Source organism: Lissotriton helveticus, chromosome 3_1 (genome assembly GCF_964261635.1).
Source record: "Lissotriton helveticus chromosome 3_1, aLisHel1.1, whole genome shotgun sequence".
Taxonomy (NCBI): Eukaryota; Metazoa; Chordata; class Amphibia; order Caudata; family Salamandridae; genus Lissotriton; species Lissotriton helveticus.
Genome location: NC_136061.1, coordinates 180,802,053 through 180,819,818, shown reverse-complemented (window position 1 = coordinate 180,819,818; position 17,766 = coordinate 180,802,053). Strand labels below are relative to the sequence as shown.

The following is a 17,766-nucleotide window of genomic DNA, read 5'->3' as shown; positions in this document are numbered from 1 at the left end:
AAACAAAGCGGTAAAAAGTCTATCGAGTCTGGCAGACAAAAGTAAATGCAGTTCTCGATCTCACCCTGGATGGCGATCAAAGGTTGTGATGCCCTGAAACGTGCACCTTGTCTAGGCACCCTCTGCCCAATCCACATAAACACAGAATAATGCCCATGCGGTTTGGCAAATTACCAGCATTGGCTAGTCGACCATTCTTTGACTACAATGGACTCACAGAATGTAGGCTTTGTAAAGCAAAAAAGGAGGAATTTATCCATCCAGTCTGCACTATCCTAACCTGTAAAACCTTTGATTACTATTATTAAAAAACACTTTTAACGACAGAGTCATTCAATGATGTAGAGAAGCTATATTAGCGAACCTCAACCCAGGTGACCCGAAGTTAATCTGGTGAAATTTCTGACAATGGCTCCCATTGTGACATATACTTAAGTAATTACACCTTTACAAGACAATCAGCTCAGGCTGTAAAAGGGATTGATGTCAGCAGTTCGGATAATTTGCTGAGGTGGTAGCCTTCATAATACAATGTGTATTTGGTTTTTAGATTTATTTCGTTTTAACTGTTATCTATTAAGGAAGACAGAGTATTTATGTTTACAATTCACAATCACACTTTTACTTTTAACTTGTTCTTATTTTATAGATTGAATTTGTAATGATATGAATATATTTATGGTTTTAACTAACTGGAACAATAACAACTATTGATTGATTGGTCGTAGAAGTGTGAATAGAATAAATATAATTGTTTTTATCAATTTTGCGTAACCAATTCAGATAATACTTTGAGAGGTTGAGCCCACATGATATAACACTTATAAATTAGGCTGGATTTATACAATTTCAAGGTAAACATGTTATTTTACTATTTTTCTCATTAAAAAACGTCCTCCACACTAATGTAAGATAACTCGGAAATCACATTCCTCCAATTTATTTCTGAAATCTCCCTTTTATGTTGTCAGGTTCTCATCTAGGAACACACAGCCAAAGAGACATAAATGCAAGACTGTTCATGTCTGTCCGAGAACTTCACAAAAGACAGGGAAGGATTGAAAGCCGCCGAGGACCAGCTCTTAATGGCCGGCTAACAGAAAGAAGGTCAGAGCAGGCATGTTCAGGTCAGTGCCAGTGGGCGAGTAGAGGGAGTTTCCTGGTTACTGTAATGTCGCATCCATGAGGTAATGAACTGTGTGTGCAGGTGTGTTAGGGCGTTACCCCCATGTTTAGGCAGTCAAGTAGTTTGGTCCTAGTCTTGGGACCCTGAGCCAATAAAGTGGCTTACGCGAACATGACGCATTAGGCGCGTGGACGCGGCAGCCGATAGAACACCAACGTTGGCTCTGTGAGTTCTTTTGGGGTTTAGGGCCTCGAAATGCATTGGGCATACACTGAAAGATTGGAATAAATTCCTGAACTCTTTATTGTTGAAAATATTATGTATATATATATTTTTTGTGATGAATTCATTTGATAAAATGTAAAGCTGATGTAAAAGCTATTGAGATTGTTGTGTTTATATGCATAAGTGGAGGTTAAGTATCATGAACAATAATACTGCGTGAAAAGGTTCTTTGATTATTGAAATGTAATTTAGTTGGTAACTACCATTAGCAACAGTGCGTAGTGGCCGAGTCTTAGCGACTCGCATTAGGGTGGTTTGATTAGGGCACGGTTTAGACAAACGTGCCACCACTGCAGCACGCTTGAATAAAAAGTTTTAGATTTAGTTCTTACCTTGAAGAAAAATAAGGAGTGCTTCTCCGATCTATTGATTTATCTATTTTGTTGCAGCCCACACCCACATATGCGCCAAGCGGCGGAAGTGCTGGCATCTGCACACCCCACAACACAACATTTTGGCGACGAGTGCGGTCGAGCCCTGCCCCTGCTCCGTGGTGGCCGCAATCGTAGGCTCCTTGCTGTGCAGTGCTCGTGCCATGGAGCGTGCATCGCCTCGCCCGCGACGTGCTGAGGCTCATCCCCGGTGCAGCCCCCCCAGCGGCACCCTTACCGGCAGCGGTAGCAGACTGTTCCGGGTCACGATGTGCGACACCAGGTGAGAGCTCTCCAGCGTCTCACAGGACCCGCACAACACTGAGGGGGAGAGCCGTTTCGCACACACAAACTGTGAGGGATCACGCAGGCCACCATGTGCGCCCTGAGGATTCAGGTGCCTGCTCAGACTTCAGCTAACACGCCGCCCGGCGTCACGGTGTGCCCACCACTCAGGTTGGTGTGAAGGACTAGTGAATTGCACAGGCCAGTGCATCCAGTTTGACCACAGACACCCGCTCCTGTCATGGCCTCTGACACGTACCATGGCATCCATACCGCCGATTGAGCCGTTTGTAGTGGAAGGGCCCTATCAACACAGGCACCCAGGTGGAAGGAGTGGGGGGGGGCACTCCTCTTCTTTGAAGCCATGAAGGTAAACAGGGACCACAAACGTGCCATGCTCCTCCATTTGTGAGGAAAAGACATATATATCATCACCAAGTCAGTCCCAGAAGCCACGTCCAAGATCCACACTACTCTTATCAAAGCCCTCACAGGATATTTTGAGCCAATGGCGAACCAAGACTATGAGCGCTTCATCTTTCGCCAGGCACGTCAACTACCCGAAGAATCCCCTGACACCTTCCATGCCAGGCTCAAGAATCTAGCCAGCACAGGTGGTTTTCGTAACGAAACGGAGGAAAAAAGGGGGCAAATCATTCAGGGCTGTGCTTCGGTTCATGCCCCTACTATCTCTTCTAGCTCGGTCATGGGGAGATACAGATCTCTCCTTGGTATGAGTTCCATTTTCCCCACTTCTTATCCCATTTTTTGGGACAGCCTCTTCTTTAAAGACTTCCTTCTCTGCAATCATGCATTTATCCATGTCATTCGCCCATCCCCTCACTGTAGTCGTTTTGCGTGCACCCTATTGCATGACTATATTGTGTTTGATTAGTGTGAATCCTAGTGTGACCCATTGGTGCTATATGGTTGCATCCCATATGTTGAGGAGTCCCAACCTTGGGGTTAAGTGAATTTATTTTTCAATCACGTTTTGCATCTTCTGTGTGGTGTTTTCCCAGAGCATCAGGTATAAGGTGCCTGCAAGGGGTTTTGTTCAAACAATAATTTTTCTTCAGATTAAAATTCCCAGAGTGGCATGATATTTGGGCAGCCCCATATGCCATGATAAAATGTTGCCTCCTTTGAACAATGTCTAAGCTATTGTGTGTCCTCCCTGCATCCTATTTTGGCCAATTGTGCAGCTCTCAGGTATTTTCTGTGTAATACTTTGAGTTGAATGATATGGAGTTTAAGCAGTATGGCTACCTTTCGGGCGGACATTAGCGCGGATTGCCACTCATCGTCTTCCTGCGGCCCAATCTCATCTTGCCACCTTTCTCAGAGTTGCAGGAGTGGGTCAGATAGATTATTGCATAGTTTTTGGTAGGTCATTGTGACTGCTTTTTTTGACATGAGTTCGGACAGTAGCCTGTCTTCTAGTGGGGATGCTTCTGGTACATCACTCTGTTTGGGAATGGCTGTGATAAGTGCGTGGCAGATTTGCATGTATCAGAACACTTCCTGGCATGCAAAGTCGTACTCTTTTTGTACCTCTGAAAATCGAAGTATTTTCCACTTTTTCCATAGGTTACCTACTGTGGAAATGTCAATGGTGTCCCATTTGTCGAACCCTGACTGTTTGCCTAATGTACCTAGTTGATGGGCTGTCCATAGTGGCGAAGATTGGGCTATTTTCCCATGCCATCCTAGTGATTTGTTTGTTTGGTGCCATATGTCAATTGTGATGGCCTTTGTAGTGTCCTTTTTGAGTTTGGTGTATAGAGCCCTATTGTACCCTTCTTTCCCTGTTAGGTGCCTGTCTATTTGGTAGGCGGGTTCAGTCTGCGAGTAGTAGACCCAGTGGTTGATGACAGCCAGTTTGGATGCCCAATAGTATAATCGTATATTGGGAAGTGCTATCCCACCATCAAACCAGTTTCTTGTTAGTTTGTGTGTAGCAATGCGAGGGGTTTTACCATCCCAAAGCAATTGGTTTAAAGGGCACATGAGATTTTTTTGTAAAGAAGTGTCCTGGGTCGGGATAACGTCATTGAAGAGGACGCTTACACTTACGATCTTTTCCTTTCATTGAAACAGCCCAGGAGCCTTTTCACTTTCAACTGTCCCTGGATCCAGGAGAGAACAGTTTCCATATAGGACGATTATAGGCCCTTACTATCTTCCAACCTTTTAAAGATCTACCAATATAGATGATTAGACTGACTTGCAAAGCCCTGATGAAGTCTACACCAGTTGGACAAAATGTGTCTACTGTTTGACTGTGATTTTATTGAATTCGAAGAATAAAGAAACTGTTTATATAACATCATCAGTGGATGGACATAACCATTCTTGGTTCCGGTGGTGCATTCCACATTTGTGTGAATCTGGGTCGGGAGTTATGTAGAGCCTAAGGTATCTGAAACCCTCAACTGCGGCTGTCACCGCATAGTCGGGTGGCAGCTTTGGGCTTGGGCCGGGGAGCGTGTAGAATACAGACTTGGACCATTTAAGGGTGTAACCTGAGTATTTACCCAAGTTTGTAAAGATGTGGGGGGTTCTGTTAATTGATTTAGCTGTTGACGCAAGATATAATGAGATGTCGTAAGCGTACAGGGATATTCTTTCCTCCTGGCCCTCTGATTAGGCAATTGCCTCTTAGCCAGGTTGCGAGTGGTTGTAACATTAGGGAGAAGATCAACGATGACAGAGGACACCCTTGCCGTGTACCTCTCCCCAGCAGGAACTCCTGTGAAGTGTGGTTGTTTACTTTAACTTGTCCTTTGAGGTCTGTGTAGAGGAGTCCAACCCATTTTAGGAATTTTGGGCCAAATCCAATGCGTTCCAAAACCTTGAAGAGGTATGGCCATTTGATCGTATCGAATGCCATTCTTGCATTTAATGAGAGTATCACTGCGTCTTCTTAAATTGTGTCTTTCAGACCAAGAACATTATGTAGCTGGCGTATATTCAGAGCCGTGTTGCGGCCAGGCATGAATCCCCATTGATCAGCATATACCATTTTTGTTATGATCGGGGCAAGGCGGGACGCTAGTATCTTTGCAAGGATCTTGGCCTCGGCATTTATTAATTGAGAGCGACCGATAGGAGTTACAGTTATCAGCTGGTTTATCCTTTTTGTGTATAACGACCATGAAGGCCAACCTTTGGCCTTCTGGAAGGGCCCCATTCTTGTTACTTCCTAGGAACATGTCACAAAAATATGGTGCAACCTGGGATGTCGTGATTTTGAGGAATTCGATTGGGAGGCTATTGGGTTACCATCGCTTTCCTGGATTGAATATTACCGATTGCTGGACGAATTTCCTCTTCTGTGGAGTCTCCCTCAAGTGAGTCCTGGTCTTCAGGGATAGTGTCAATAAGGGAATGTTGGCTAACAGTTGTGGTGAGTCTTCGGGGTAGGTTTCGATGGCTGGTGCATATAGTTTTTCGTAGTGGATATCTCTTGCGTGTCTTTGATGGTAGTGGTACCATTTATGTGTAACATGGGAACCCATCGCTCGCCTAGTTATCGCTAGGAAGTTTGCCTGCTATAGCCCCTGTTTCATATAGTTTGTGTTAGACTGCTGTATATTTGGCCTTGGCAGCCTCTGTCACAAGATCCTTATATTCGAATTTCTTGATGTCTAACTTGTGCTTATTGGACTCGTTGGGGGCCTGTATGTACTCCTCTTTGCCTTCTGGGATATTGTGCTCTAATTGCTCTATTCTTCCCCTCCGTTCTTCGTTGTGTCCCACCTCAAGCGCATGTGCTTGGCTCTTTAGCATCGTTTTGAATGCTTCCCATAACATTTGTGCTGAGTCTACCGAGCCCGCATTTTCCTTAAAATAGTGATCGGCGTGTTGTATGAGTCTATCTATTATATTTGGATTTTTGAGGAGCCATGGATTTAGTTTTAGGTTGGTCCTATGTCGATATTTATCAAAAGTGAGGGTGGCCGTGTTTGTCAGTATGTAGTCAAAGCCGGACAGACTTTCATGTGCTCCGGAGTAAAAGGTGTATTGTGATGAATGTTGGTTGAAGTTGCCCCATACATCTGTCAGGCCCGTGGTACTGAGGAAAACCGATAATGGCGTCTTGTTATGGGGTTGGGCACATTGTGGCCACCTATCTGTATGCTCATTCAGAGTCATATTGAGGTCTCCGCCTAATACCAGGGTTCTGAGTGACAAATCTAGGGTTAGTTTACTTATGTCAGTGAGGGCAGATGTATGGAGCGCCGGGAGGGCATATGCTGATATGAAGTTGATCAGCTTCCCTTCCCAGAATGCCTCTAAGACAGCACATCTTCCCTGGGGGTCAGCCCACGTCTTTTGTGTCATTAGTGGGAGAGTATTGAGGATTAAAAGGCCAGTTTACGTGGAGCCTGATGTAATACTGGCTTGTACCACTAATTTGAAGCCCCATCCATTCATGGCCTTGCAGTTGTTTCCTACTGGGTGAGTTTCCTGCATTGAAACTCTTATCAGGGTATTGGTGCTTGAGGTACTGCAGGACTATCCCTCTCTTAAGCGTGCTCTCAGTGAGTGTAATAGCCATTGTTCGAGTAGGTGTTTCCGGCAATCACCTTCTCCTACCATGTATGATGTATTTACTGTTAGGTGGGGCACAGTTAGTTTTATTTTGATGTCAGAGGCTATGTCTCCTGAGTGGACCCACTTGTTGATGTAGGAGCTATGTGATCTTTCATGTGTCTGTGAGACCTTCCTAGTTAAGGTTGACTGTGCATGACCTGTGACCCAACCAAACTTAAAACAGACCCTCCCTAACCCAAACATACCCCCCACCCTGCTGCCCTGCGCGACCGACTTTGAACTACCCACTTACCCAACAATGCAGAGTGCCTGCCACCCTCCCTAAAAAGGGGCCTGAAGTCGAGCTGGGCCCTACCCAATCTCTCACATACCCTATTTGAGGCAGTGGTACAAATTGTGCTCTGATCGCCAACCCCGAGTCACTTTCCATTGGTGTGGCATTAGTCTGTTGAACATAACCAGTCTTGGCATAGTACTCTGAAGAGTCTGCCACAGGTATTTATATCACCAGCCAAGTAAGTAGCAGTGTATGTTAGTTCAGTGCTAGCGTGAGTGTCAAAGTGTTTGTGCACTTGCTTGAACTTTACCATTGTCGTTTCTAGAGTTCCATAGTCTCTTTTAATTTCAATTCAGAGTCTGCGGTCCCTTGATCTGATTCTTTGAGAGCATTGTGAGGTTGTTTTGGCTGGTTCCATTCCTGCCTCAAATGTCCGTCTTTGATTTAAGTCCCAGCTTGACACCGACCATTCAGCCAGTCCCAAGCCTCTTCCAGTGTGGAGAAAAACCATGCCTTGTCTTCTGCTTCAACCCGCAGTTTCACCGCGAAGAGCATTGCATATTTAATGTCTTTTTCCCTGTGCTCTTTCTTCTTTTCTAGGAAGCTTGGCCAATGTTTCTGCACTCTGAGGGTGAAATCAGGAAAGAAAGTGGTTGTGTTGTTCTCAAATTTAGTTGGTGGGGTGTTGGAAATGACCCTTTGTGCAGGGTTATCCCCAAACGTTTTGCTTCTTCCATCTTTTTTTTTCTGACCTATGGTTGTTAGCTATAGGACTCTGGTCACTTTACCACAGCTAATCAGTGCTAAAGTGCATATGCTCTCTGTGTAAATTGTTATTGTGATTGGTTATCCATGATTGATATATTTGTTTTACCAGTAGGTCCCTAGTAAAGTGCACTGAGTGTGCCAGGGCTAGTAATTCAAATGCCACTAGTGGGTTCTGCAGCACTGAGTGTGCCACCCACAGGAGTAACGCTGAAAAGATGTCTCAGGCCTGCCACCACAGTGGCTGTGCGCAGTTTGTTAACTGCCATGTCGATCTGGCCAGTGCACCCACTTGCCAGGCCTTTCCCTTCCCCTTTCTTACACCTAGGACACCCCTATTGTAGGCCCAAGGTACTCCCCTGGGCAGGGTGCAGTATTAGTAATAGGTAGGACATGTACTAGTGTGGGCAACATGTCCTGATAGTGACATACTGCCATTTCCTTTTTCCTCCGGCTGCTTCAACACTTTCCTTGCTGTGTTGGGCACCCTGTCACTACAAATATATTACCAGATACCAGGAGGGTCCAAGGGACATTTAAAGACCAGCGTGGATGAATCCCCTGTCAATACATAACAACAACAAAAAATCTGTGGGTCTGAAAAGCTCAATATATAGGTGTTTTACAAAGTTATGAACAAAAATACAGTAAATTTACACCAATACAGGATTCAAATCGAAACAAACCCATACAGGTGTTACTAAGAGAAGTAGATTCCCTTCAGTCACCGAAGTGATATGTTGTCATCATGTGGGAAACTCCTCTATACCTCCTAGTTATAAAAGGGAGGTATTCACAGATCGATGAATATAGTCTGTGAAATAAATAGGATATAGTGCTGGTGATAGTGCAGTGTAGTGAAACGATTAAAATTTGATAACCAATAGGAAAAATTGTATTTATTAGGTATCCTTTGGTATCAACATTAAAAGAGAAAATGTGCAAGAACACCCTAATAGATGTATGGGAGTTCTATTATTGTGGTCGACATGTTTCAGCCAAATGTGGCTTTCTTCAGGACCAATTGTTGACAAACTACTGCACATATAGTGAATAATCAAGGAAAGAAATGTACAACCTTATACCTGAGCACACTAATTATTTGGCGGCTTGGGCATAAGTGTGAACTCCTGTAAAACAAAATTTAAAAAAATTAGTTTTGTCAAGAAATGGTGCAACATACAGCCAAATTGTCTCAACGATGAAAACACCAAAGAATCACATTGCAAAAAATATGCGTGTCAACTAAGATCAAATAATGGGCATTCAATCAAAGGACAGGGATTAACCTTACCCGTTGCAAATCGGGAGGATACTCACCGCTCCTGGCAACTGCTCAGGGCGTGAGGCAACGCTCTGAAAAAAGAGAAGGGAGACTGATTATAGTAACCCAATTGAATCTGATATGTCGTGTGGTATCAGATGAAAAGAAAAAAAAAAGAAAATACTAAGGAAGTATTTGTTGCAATTCAAGCAGAAGGTTTTGATTTTACAAAAAGGAAAGGAAGTAACTCTTTAAAAAGTGAAAATAACAAAGAGTAACTTCCATCAAATGGGAATAAGAATACGCATAGGTATTCTAGAATGGTAAAAGCAGCGTGAAGATGAGTGCTGAGGTTCTTACCTATTCCGTCGCTACCCCGGACTGGAACCTGAGAGTCACCGGCGGTGACGTCCTGTACGGGGTAGCCGTTTAAGTATTGTGTACAATTAGGTAAATTAGAAACATCTGTGAAGCTCTAATCGTACCGCGGTCACGTGGTTACTAGACCGCCAATCGGGTAGCGTAATCACACAGGACTACAAAAATACGTCACTAGTGTCTGGATTTGTAGTTCGAAGAGCGCGATATTTCTTGATGTTAGAACACAAAGATTTATGTTTCAAAGAAACGTAAAAACGGTTGCCTGCATGTTAGTAGTGTTAATAAAGGTTTAATGTGGTGCGACAAGGCCGGCAATATCAGGCTTGGATTACATGACCTGGAAAACGTCAATAGACTTTGCCCTGTCCTAAGGAACTGCAAAACTACGTCAGAGACGTCGGGATTTGTAGTCAGGACCAAATAGCAGTGTTGGTGAGAGTGGGCCAAAGCACATATGTATATTTTGCATGTGAATTGCTCAGACACGTGCATATCAGTACTAATAGTATAACAGGTCTCCAATAGCGAAATGAACTTAACGAAATATGATGAGGTTTACTAACAAATTGAGAAAAGAATTTTTAAAGAGACTGACAGCTGTCTCAAACCGTCGTCCACTCATGGTGAAAACTAAGTCTCAACATTGTGAGCTATATTCCTGCACGGTTCATAAGATGTAAAACTGAAGAGCTGTATGTCTTTAAGAAAAGGTGTTTTGGGCAGAGGGCCTATACACTATTTATTCAATGAAAAGGGTATTTGAAAAAATCTAGAAGGAACAAAATTCAGAGGGAGGTCCACATGATTTCATCATTTAGACCATCGATATTGCTTCCCAATTTAAATATCCAGCGCTGTTCCTTTCTAAATAAGAAATGTGCTATGTCACTGATGTGTGAGGGTATATAAGGCATTTCTAGCACTGTCCAGCGCATCTCCTCAGGTTTGTGTTTCAGTTCAAGAAAATGATTGGTCAATCTCGCAAGTTTTTCCCTCTTTTAAAGGAGAACAAGGGTGGTGGAATTTTGTTACTCCCTGTATTCAGAATGCAACAGTGGCTATGCACAATTTTTTGGATATGGTTAGAGTGCGTATTAAAGGTGTTAACAGCTGACCTGTGTTTAAAAGAGGGAAAAACTTGCGAGATTGGTTAGTACATACACGACCACGCAATACTACTACTCCTATACAGAACACTCTTTGGACTATGCCAGCAATACAGGGACATTATCCATGTGGCACCTGCTCAGTATGTCCACAAACCAAACATATGACTGAAATTGACATTGGTACCTCTCGGCCATGGAGGCAATCTAAACACACTAATTGTAACAGTGAGTGGGTAATTTATTTAATTACTTGCCCTTGCTCGAAAAAGTATGTAGGGATGACAACACGGAAAGTCAAGCAGAGGATAGGGGAACATAAGAGCACCATCCGCTGTAAGAAACAGGCTACACGCTTGACCAATCATTTTCTTGAACTGAAACACAAACCTGAGAAGATGAGCTGGACAGTGCTAGAAATGCCTTATATACCTCACACATCAGTGACATAGCCAATTTCTTATTTAGAAAGGAACAGCGCTGGATATTTAAATTGGGAAGCAATATCGATGGTCTAAATGATGAAATCATGCGGACCTCCCTCCGAATTTTGTTCCTTCTAGATTTTTTCAAATACCCTTTTCATTGAATAAATAGTGTATAGGCCCTCTGCCCAAAACACCTTTTCTTAAAGACATACAGCTCTTCAGTTTTACATCTTATGAACAGTGCAGGAATATAGCTCACGATGTTGAGACTTAGTTTTCACCATGAGTGGACGACGGTTCGAGACAGCTGTCAGTCTCTTTAAAAATTATTTTCTCAATTTGTTAGTAAACCTCATCATATTTCGTTAAGTTCATTTCGGTACTGGAGACCTGTTATACTATTAGTACTGATATGCACGTGTCTGAGCAATTGACATGCAAAATATACATATGTGCTTTGGCCCACTCTCACCAACACTGCTATTTGGTCCTGACTACAAATCCCGACGTCTCTGACGTAGTTTTGCAGTTCCTTAGGACAGGGCATAGTCTATCGACGTTTTCCAGGTCATGTAATCCAAGCCTGATATTGCGGGCCTTGTCGCACCACATGAAACCTTTATTAACACTACTAACATGCAGGCGACCATTTTTACGTTTCTTTGAAACATAAATCTTTGTGTTCTAACATCAAGAAATATTGCGCTCTTCGAACTACAAATCCCGACACTAGTGATGTATTTTTGTAGTCCTGTGTGATTACGCTACCCGATTGGCGGTCTAGTAACCACGTGACCGCGGTACGCTTAGAGCTTCACAGATATTTCTAATTTACTTAATTGTACACAATATTTAAACGGCTACCTCGTACAGGACGTCACCGCCGGTGACTCTCAGGTTCCAGTCCGGGGTAGCGACGGAATAGGTAAGAACCTCAGCACTCATCTTCACGCTGCTTTTACCATTCTAGAATACCTATGCGTATTCTTATGTCCAATTGGATGGAAGTTACTCTTTGTTATTTTCACTTTTTAAAGAGTTACTTCCTTTCCTTTTTGTAAAATCAAAACCTTCTGCTTGAATTGCAACAAATACTTCCTTAGTATTTTCTTTTTTTCTTCTTTTCATCTGATACCACACGACATATCATATTCAATTGGGTTACTATAATCAGTCTCCCTTCTCTTTTTTCAGAGCGTTGCCTCACGCCCTGAGCAGTTGCCAGGAGCGGTGAGTATCCTCCCGATTTGCAACGGGTAAGGTTAATCCCTGTCCTTTGATTGAATGCCCATTATTTGATCTTAGTTGACACGCATATTTTTTGCAATGTGATTCTTTGGTGTTTTCATCGTTGAGACAATTTGGCTGTATGTTGCACCATTTTTTGACAAAACTAATTTTTTAAAATTTTGTTTTACAGGAGTTCACACTTATGCCCAAGCCGCCAAATAATTATTGTGCTCAAGGTTGTACATTTCTTTCCTTGATTATTCACTATATGTGCAGTAGTTTGTCAACAATTGGTCCTGAAGAAAGCCACATTTGGCTGAAACATGTTGACTACAATAATAGAACTCCCACACATCTATTAGGGTGTTCTTGCACATTTTCTATTTTAATGTTGATACCAAAGGATACCTAATAAATAAAAAATGTCCTATTGGTTATCAAATTTTAATCCTTTCACTGCACTGCAATATCACCAGCACTATATTCTATTTTTTTTCACAGACTATATTCATCGATCTGTGAATACCTCCCTTTTATAACTAGGAGGTATAGAGGAGTTTCCCACATGATGATAACATATCACTTCGGTGACTGATGGGAATCTACTTCTCTTAGTAACACCTGTATGGGTTTGTTTCAATTTGACTCCTGTATTGGTGTAAATTTACTGTATTTTTGTTCTCAACTTTGTAAAACACCTATATATTGAGCTTTTCAGACCCACAGATTTTTTGTTGTTGTTACCCTGCCACCACAGCCCGCTCTCGCTGACTTTTTCTTGTCCGTCGGCCATTCGTAGGCTCCTATGTTTCCGGTCAGGTTTCTTTCTCGCTTCGCTATGGGACAGGCGGAGCTCCAGGTGCTGCCATTTTGTTTATTGCCTTCGCCGCCACCAGGGTGCTTTTCTCTTCACCTTCACATGGTGACTCATCGATCCCAACCAGTTTATTTTGTAGCCCGTGGATTCATGGGGCTAATACCATCGGATATGTGTCTTTTCAGCCGGATATTGTACGTATATTGACAGGAAACAGGGTGTGGGTTTCGGAGCCGCGCTAGTGTGCGGCCATTTCCTCTTGTTGCTGGCCATGCCTCCCTCAAAATAAGATCTATTTTTATAAATTGGCCTCTGAATTCTTTTGTGTTGTGTGCCTTTCTTATTTCATATTTTTGGTTCTTCTGAATGCTTTACAGTTGTTCCCTTGTTTAAGCCGTACTGCTCAAAGTCACAGCTGCCCAGGTTTGAGCTATGGTTTAACAAACAAGCCTGACTGGACCCGAGGTGGTATTGTGAGCATATTACACAGTGAGGACACGCAAGCACACCATATAATACAGCAACTATGATGTTACCATAGCCGGCATACCCAGAGTTACTGGACCCGTTTTTTCCTTCAGGCAATGCCGTACATTTTCTGGAGATCTGCAGTCCCCTCTGGTATGTCTGTTGCCTCCCTGGGGCGATTTGGGGCTCTTTTCTGCGTCCCTCCTTTGGCACCTAGTGTTCCTCTCGTACCAAACAAGTTTCACCTGACGCCATCGGGTTTTGGCCATCTGATGGAGTTGTCTTCCCTGATTTCCGTTCTGATGGCGATCCCAGCAGTACTTCCAATGCCAACCCTGTTCAGATCTCAGTGCCGTTGGACCTGGCTGTACTAGGCAGGGTTCTCAGTGGATGCTAAGAACACACTAATTGATATGGTATTTGACAACAAGTGATTCTTTGATCAGAACGCAGAAGCACTGAAATTGTTTGAAGAGGATAGAGCCACTGCAAGATCCTTGGCTTTAGTCATGTATTCTTTTCATAGACACAGGGCCTTCTGCAGGAGTTTTCTATTCAGGCAATGCTAGTCCACCCCAGGTGGCTAGCATCAACAAAGCCCCCTCATTCGGCAATACTGGGACAGAGGCAATGCACCCTCCCGGCCCAGGCTTCATCATCCTCCTCCTCCTCCTCCCCACACCACTAGGGAAGTCACAGTAGCTTGTTTGCTAAGGAGCATGTTAAGCCGGTGGAATGATAGGTATCATCTTTTCTACGGCCCTGAAGAGCCATCATTTCAAACCAATGGGTTCTGCAGATTGTAGAAAAGGGCAATAACGTTACCTTACAGCAGCATCCCCCACCCTCATATCCCTATACAGCATTCCCTTCCATCTGTGGGTGATCTACATCAGCAAGAGTTGGTTGTCCTGCTGCTTGAAGGAGCAGTGGAATTGGTGCAGAGCAGTACATTTTACAGTTGCTCCCAAATGAATTTTTTGTACACCTAATGATAGCTAATAGTTAAATACATCTTCAAACAGGGGAAACAACTTCATACCTCATTGATGTAATTTTAGTGGATTTAATCCAACATTATTTCAGATTAAGATACTTCAGAACTACAGCTTCATGCATGGACATTGAGCGGGGTCAACTGAGTTCTTTTTCAGTGGTCGAATAGATCCTGTCAGCTCATCACCCCATGACTAAGTCGGTCTATTTAGGGAGATGGAAGTTTGTGAGATGGTGTTCAGGCAGACAATTGATCATTTGAAATAATTTTTGACCCACATTCTTCACTTCCAATGACCTTATCCCAGCAAGTCTGTGAAGCTGGTACAGTCAAAGTGGTCACTGCGAATCTGTCAGCTGTTTTGTGTCTCCCAGACCAACCTTCTTTGTTCAGGTCACTGGTGGTCATCAGCTTTTTAAAGGGTTTAAGAACATATTTCCAACAGTTGCTTGTGTTATACCGCAATTAGGTGTGAATTTAGTTTTGACCTTCTTGATGTGTGCTTCGTTTGAGCCCCTACAGAGTTGTTAGTTATGCCTATTGACTTTTAAAACCGTTCTAAGTTGTGTGATCTCAGCTTGTCGCATTTGCGAGCTTCAAGCCTTAATGGTTGGCTGCCCTTCAAGTGCCTCCTCCCAGATAAGCTTGTACTGTAAACAAAGTAAGCTTTCCTTCCTATTTTTAATTTATCACCTTACTCACCCTCTACTCGCCGACCCACTCAACAGAGGAGGCGGTGGCTGGATAGGCTGGACCCTAGCGTGTAGTTATTACATTAGCCGTACGAAAGAAAGCAGGTCTGATGATCAGCTCTTTATTGGGTACAGAGGTAACAAGTAAGGCAAGATGGTTCAACAGAGAACACTTTCTAGCTCGACATTGTCATACATCAAGATCTGCTGCACACTGGTGATGAAAACATGCCTGAGGGGGACCAATCCCATTCCACCAGGAAGAGTCTTCAACAGTGTATTTGGCTAGAGGAGTGACAATAGTAGACATATGTCAAGATCCGATGTAGGCTTCCCACCTCACCTTTACCGTGCACTATTTTTTTGATTCAAAGGTTAGGAGGGATGGCCACTGTGTGTGCTTGGTCCTACAGGATTCCCTCATTTGAATTTCCTTCAGACCCACCTTCTAGTTGGTGTTGCATGGGAATCTATTCAAATCTGAGCAATACAGCTAGAAGTATCGATCCGAAGGATAAGGTACTTACCATCTTTCTGATGGATACTGTATCTACTTCTAGATTCCTTCCTTATCCTAGCACTCCACCCTTATTAAAAAAATGCCAATTTTGTTTATTGCACCGCCCTTGTTTCGTTGTAGATGTTATTCTCTTCCCTGCCTTGACATATGGGTTTATAAACAGATTAGAACTGATATTAGGGCACTGATAGGGGTGCTGTATAGCTCCAGTGATGTCACCAAGACTTCACTTAAGGCATTGAGACAGAGCGTGTGCCCCCTACAGGCACCGGAGAGCTAGGTCAGAATTTTGTGGATCCTGCCTGCCGCATAGACTATTCAGAGCTGACGAGCCAGCAGGTAAATAGAGTGTCTATCAGAAAGATTACCGAAGGTACGTAGCTTTTTCATTACTTTTCATGCAAAGAGCAGAGTATCCACAAACTGCCTCTTTTCTGGCCCATCTAGGCACTCACATCTCTATTTACAACATTGTTCCTCCACTGCCCAGGCTCACTCTTCTTTCATCTAGTCCCAGCACTGTTTCTTTAAGTATTATTAATTAACTTAATGCTCGTAGCTGAGGGCTTTGCATCCCTTCATCTACTATTAGTAGTGAATCTTGCAAACCACACATACTGAACCTGCAGCAGCTCCAGCCCCTGGTATACTGCACCTGCTGCACCCTTTTTCATGGTTTTCTTGACCATGCCGGCCCTACCCTGCCTGGTACTTAACCTAGCCTGGTCCCAGCACAGGGTTTTAAGTGGGATGAAAAAACTGGGGGCTCTCAAAGGGGCGTGGCCGATGTAATTAAGGGCGTGGCTTTACAACACTTACGCTAAAAATCTGTGTTTAGCATAGCGTGCTGCCCTACTTGTATTTTGCTGTTCCTGTCATTGCATCCAGATATGATACAACAAGTGGCGTGTATCAAGGAAGAGAGAGAGGACTAGGTAGCTAGTCCGTATCCCCAGGGATTTATATGTAATCAAAAAGGACTAGCCTGTGCACTGGCAATGGGCGTTGTCATGGGGAAGGTCCCGAAACTACAGGGTTGTAGTGCAGGACTATTTTCACATCAAAAACCTTTCCCGGGTAAGCTCTCTTTTCCTTGCAGGTCGCTCACCACCACTGGCCCGTTTCTCCCTCTAGGGTCATACCTCTGCCGGGGAACAACCTTTATAACGCAACTTTTACAAAGCACTACCATTACAATGCATGCTATTACAACGCAACCATTACAACACATGACACTACAACGCATACCATTACAACGCATGTCATTACAATGCAGCCATTACAACGCATACCATTACAACGCATAACATTACCATCCAACACTTACCCTACTGTTGCACCCCCTGAAGTTTGAATAGTAATTTTTACTCCTACACTATCCAACACTTACCCTACTGTTGCACCCCCTGGAGTTAGAATAGTAATTTTTATCCCTACACTATCCAATACTCACCATACATGCAATGTAATGTTATGCATTGTAATGGTATGCGTTGTAAAGGTAGTATGCGTTGTAATGGAATGCGTTGTAAAGGTAGTTTTTAAAAATTAGTTGTAATGGCATGCGTTGTAATGGAATGCGTTGTAATGGATATTGCGTTGTAAAAATGCATTGTAACGGTGTGCGTTGTAAAAGTATGCGTTGTAACGTCATACAACCCCTCTGCCAGATCTCTCCTGGGGGCATTCACGGCAAAACGCCAGTGTAAGAATACTTTTCCATACATGCTCCAAAACACAGATTGTGTGTGATGCTCTCGCTCTCTAGCTCACCAAACCTATACATATATCCCGATAACTATCACGCTAACAGTACCACCAGTACTGTTACACCTTTGCCGCATTTTATAGCCGTTCACGCTGCACTTAAAATCGGCAATTCTTCTTGATCATTGTGAAATTAAGCAATCATGCTAAGATTCTTTTCTTGTATGTTCCGTTCTGTCAGACATGTTGTATGTCCAGGTATGCTTGGTGAGAGAATCCCCTCTCCCACACTTACAGCACCTTAGTGAGTGCTTCACATAGTTTAAATTACACACTCACTTAAGTTTTAAATTGTACTTTCACTTTGTTACGGTCCTGAGGAAAGCCAGCGTAATTTAAAGGCTCTGGCTGAAACATGTAGACCACACTTGGAGGTCTTAACTTGTACTCCCATTACATCCACCAGCCTTGTTTTAAACGCTAACAG

At 43.3% G+C, this 17,766-nt stretch overlaps 1 protein-coding gene across 1 annotated transcript in view; it reads left to right on the top strand.

Annotated features, from left to right (window-relative positions):
• Window positions 1–17,766, top strand: part of LOC144824465 (uncharacterized) — a 304,812-nt gene that overhangs the window by 83,023 nt on the left and 204,023 nt on the right. The window contains exon 2 of the mRNA XM_078683558.1: window positions 972–1,127. Coding sequence (XP_078539684.1) covers window positions 1,022–1,127 — 106 coding nt within the window. The 5' untranslated portion in view covers window positions 972–1,021. The remainder of the gene's footprint in view (window positions 1–971; window positions 1,128–17,766) is intronic.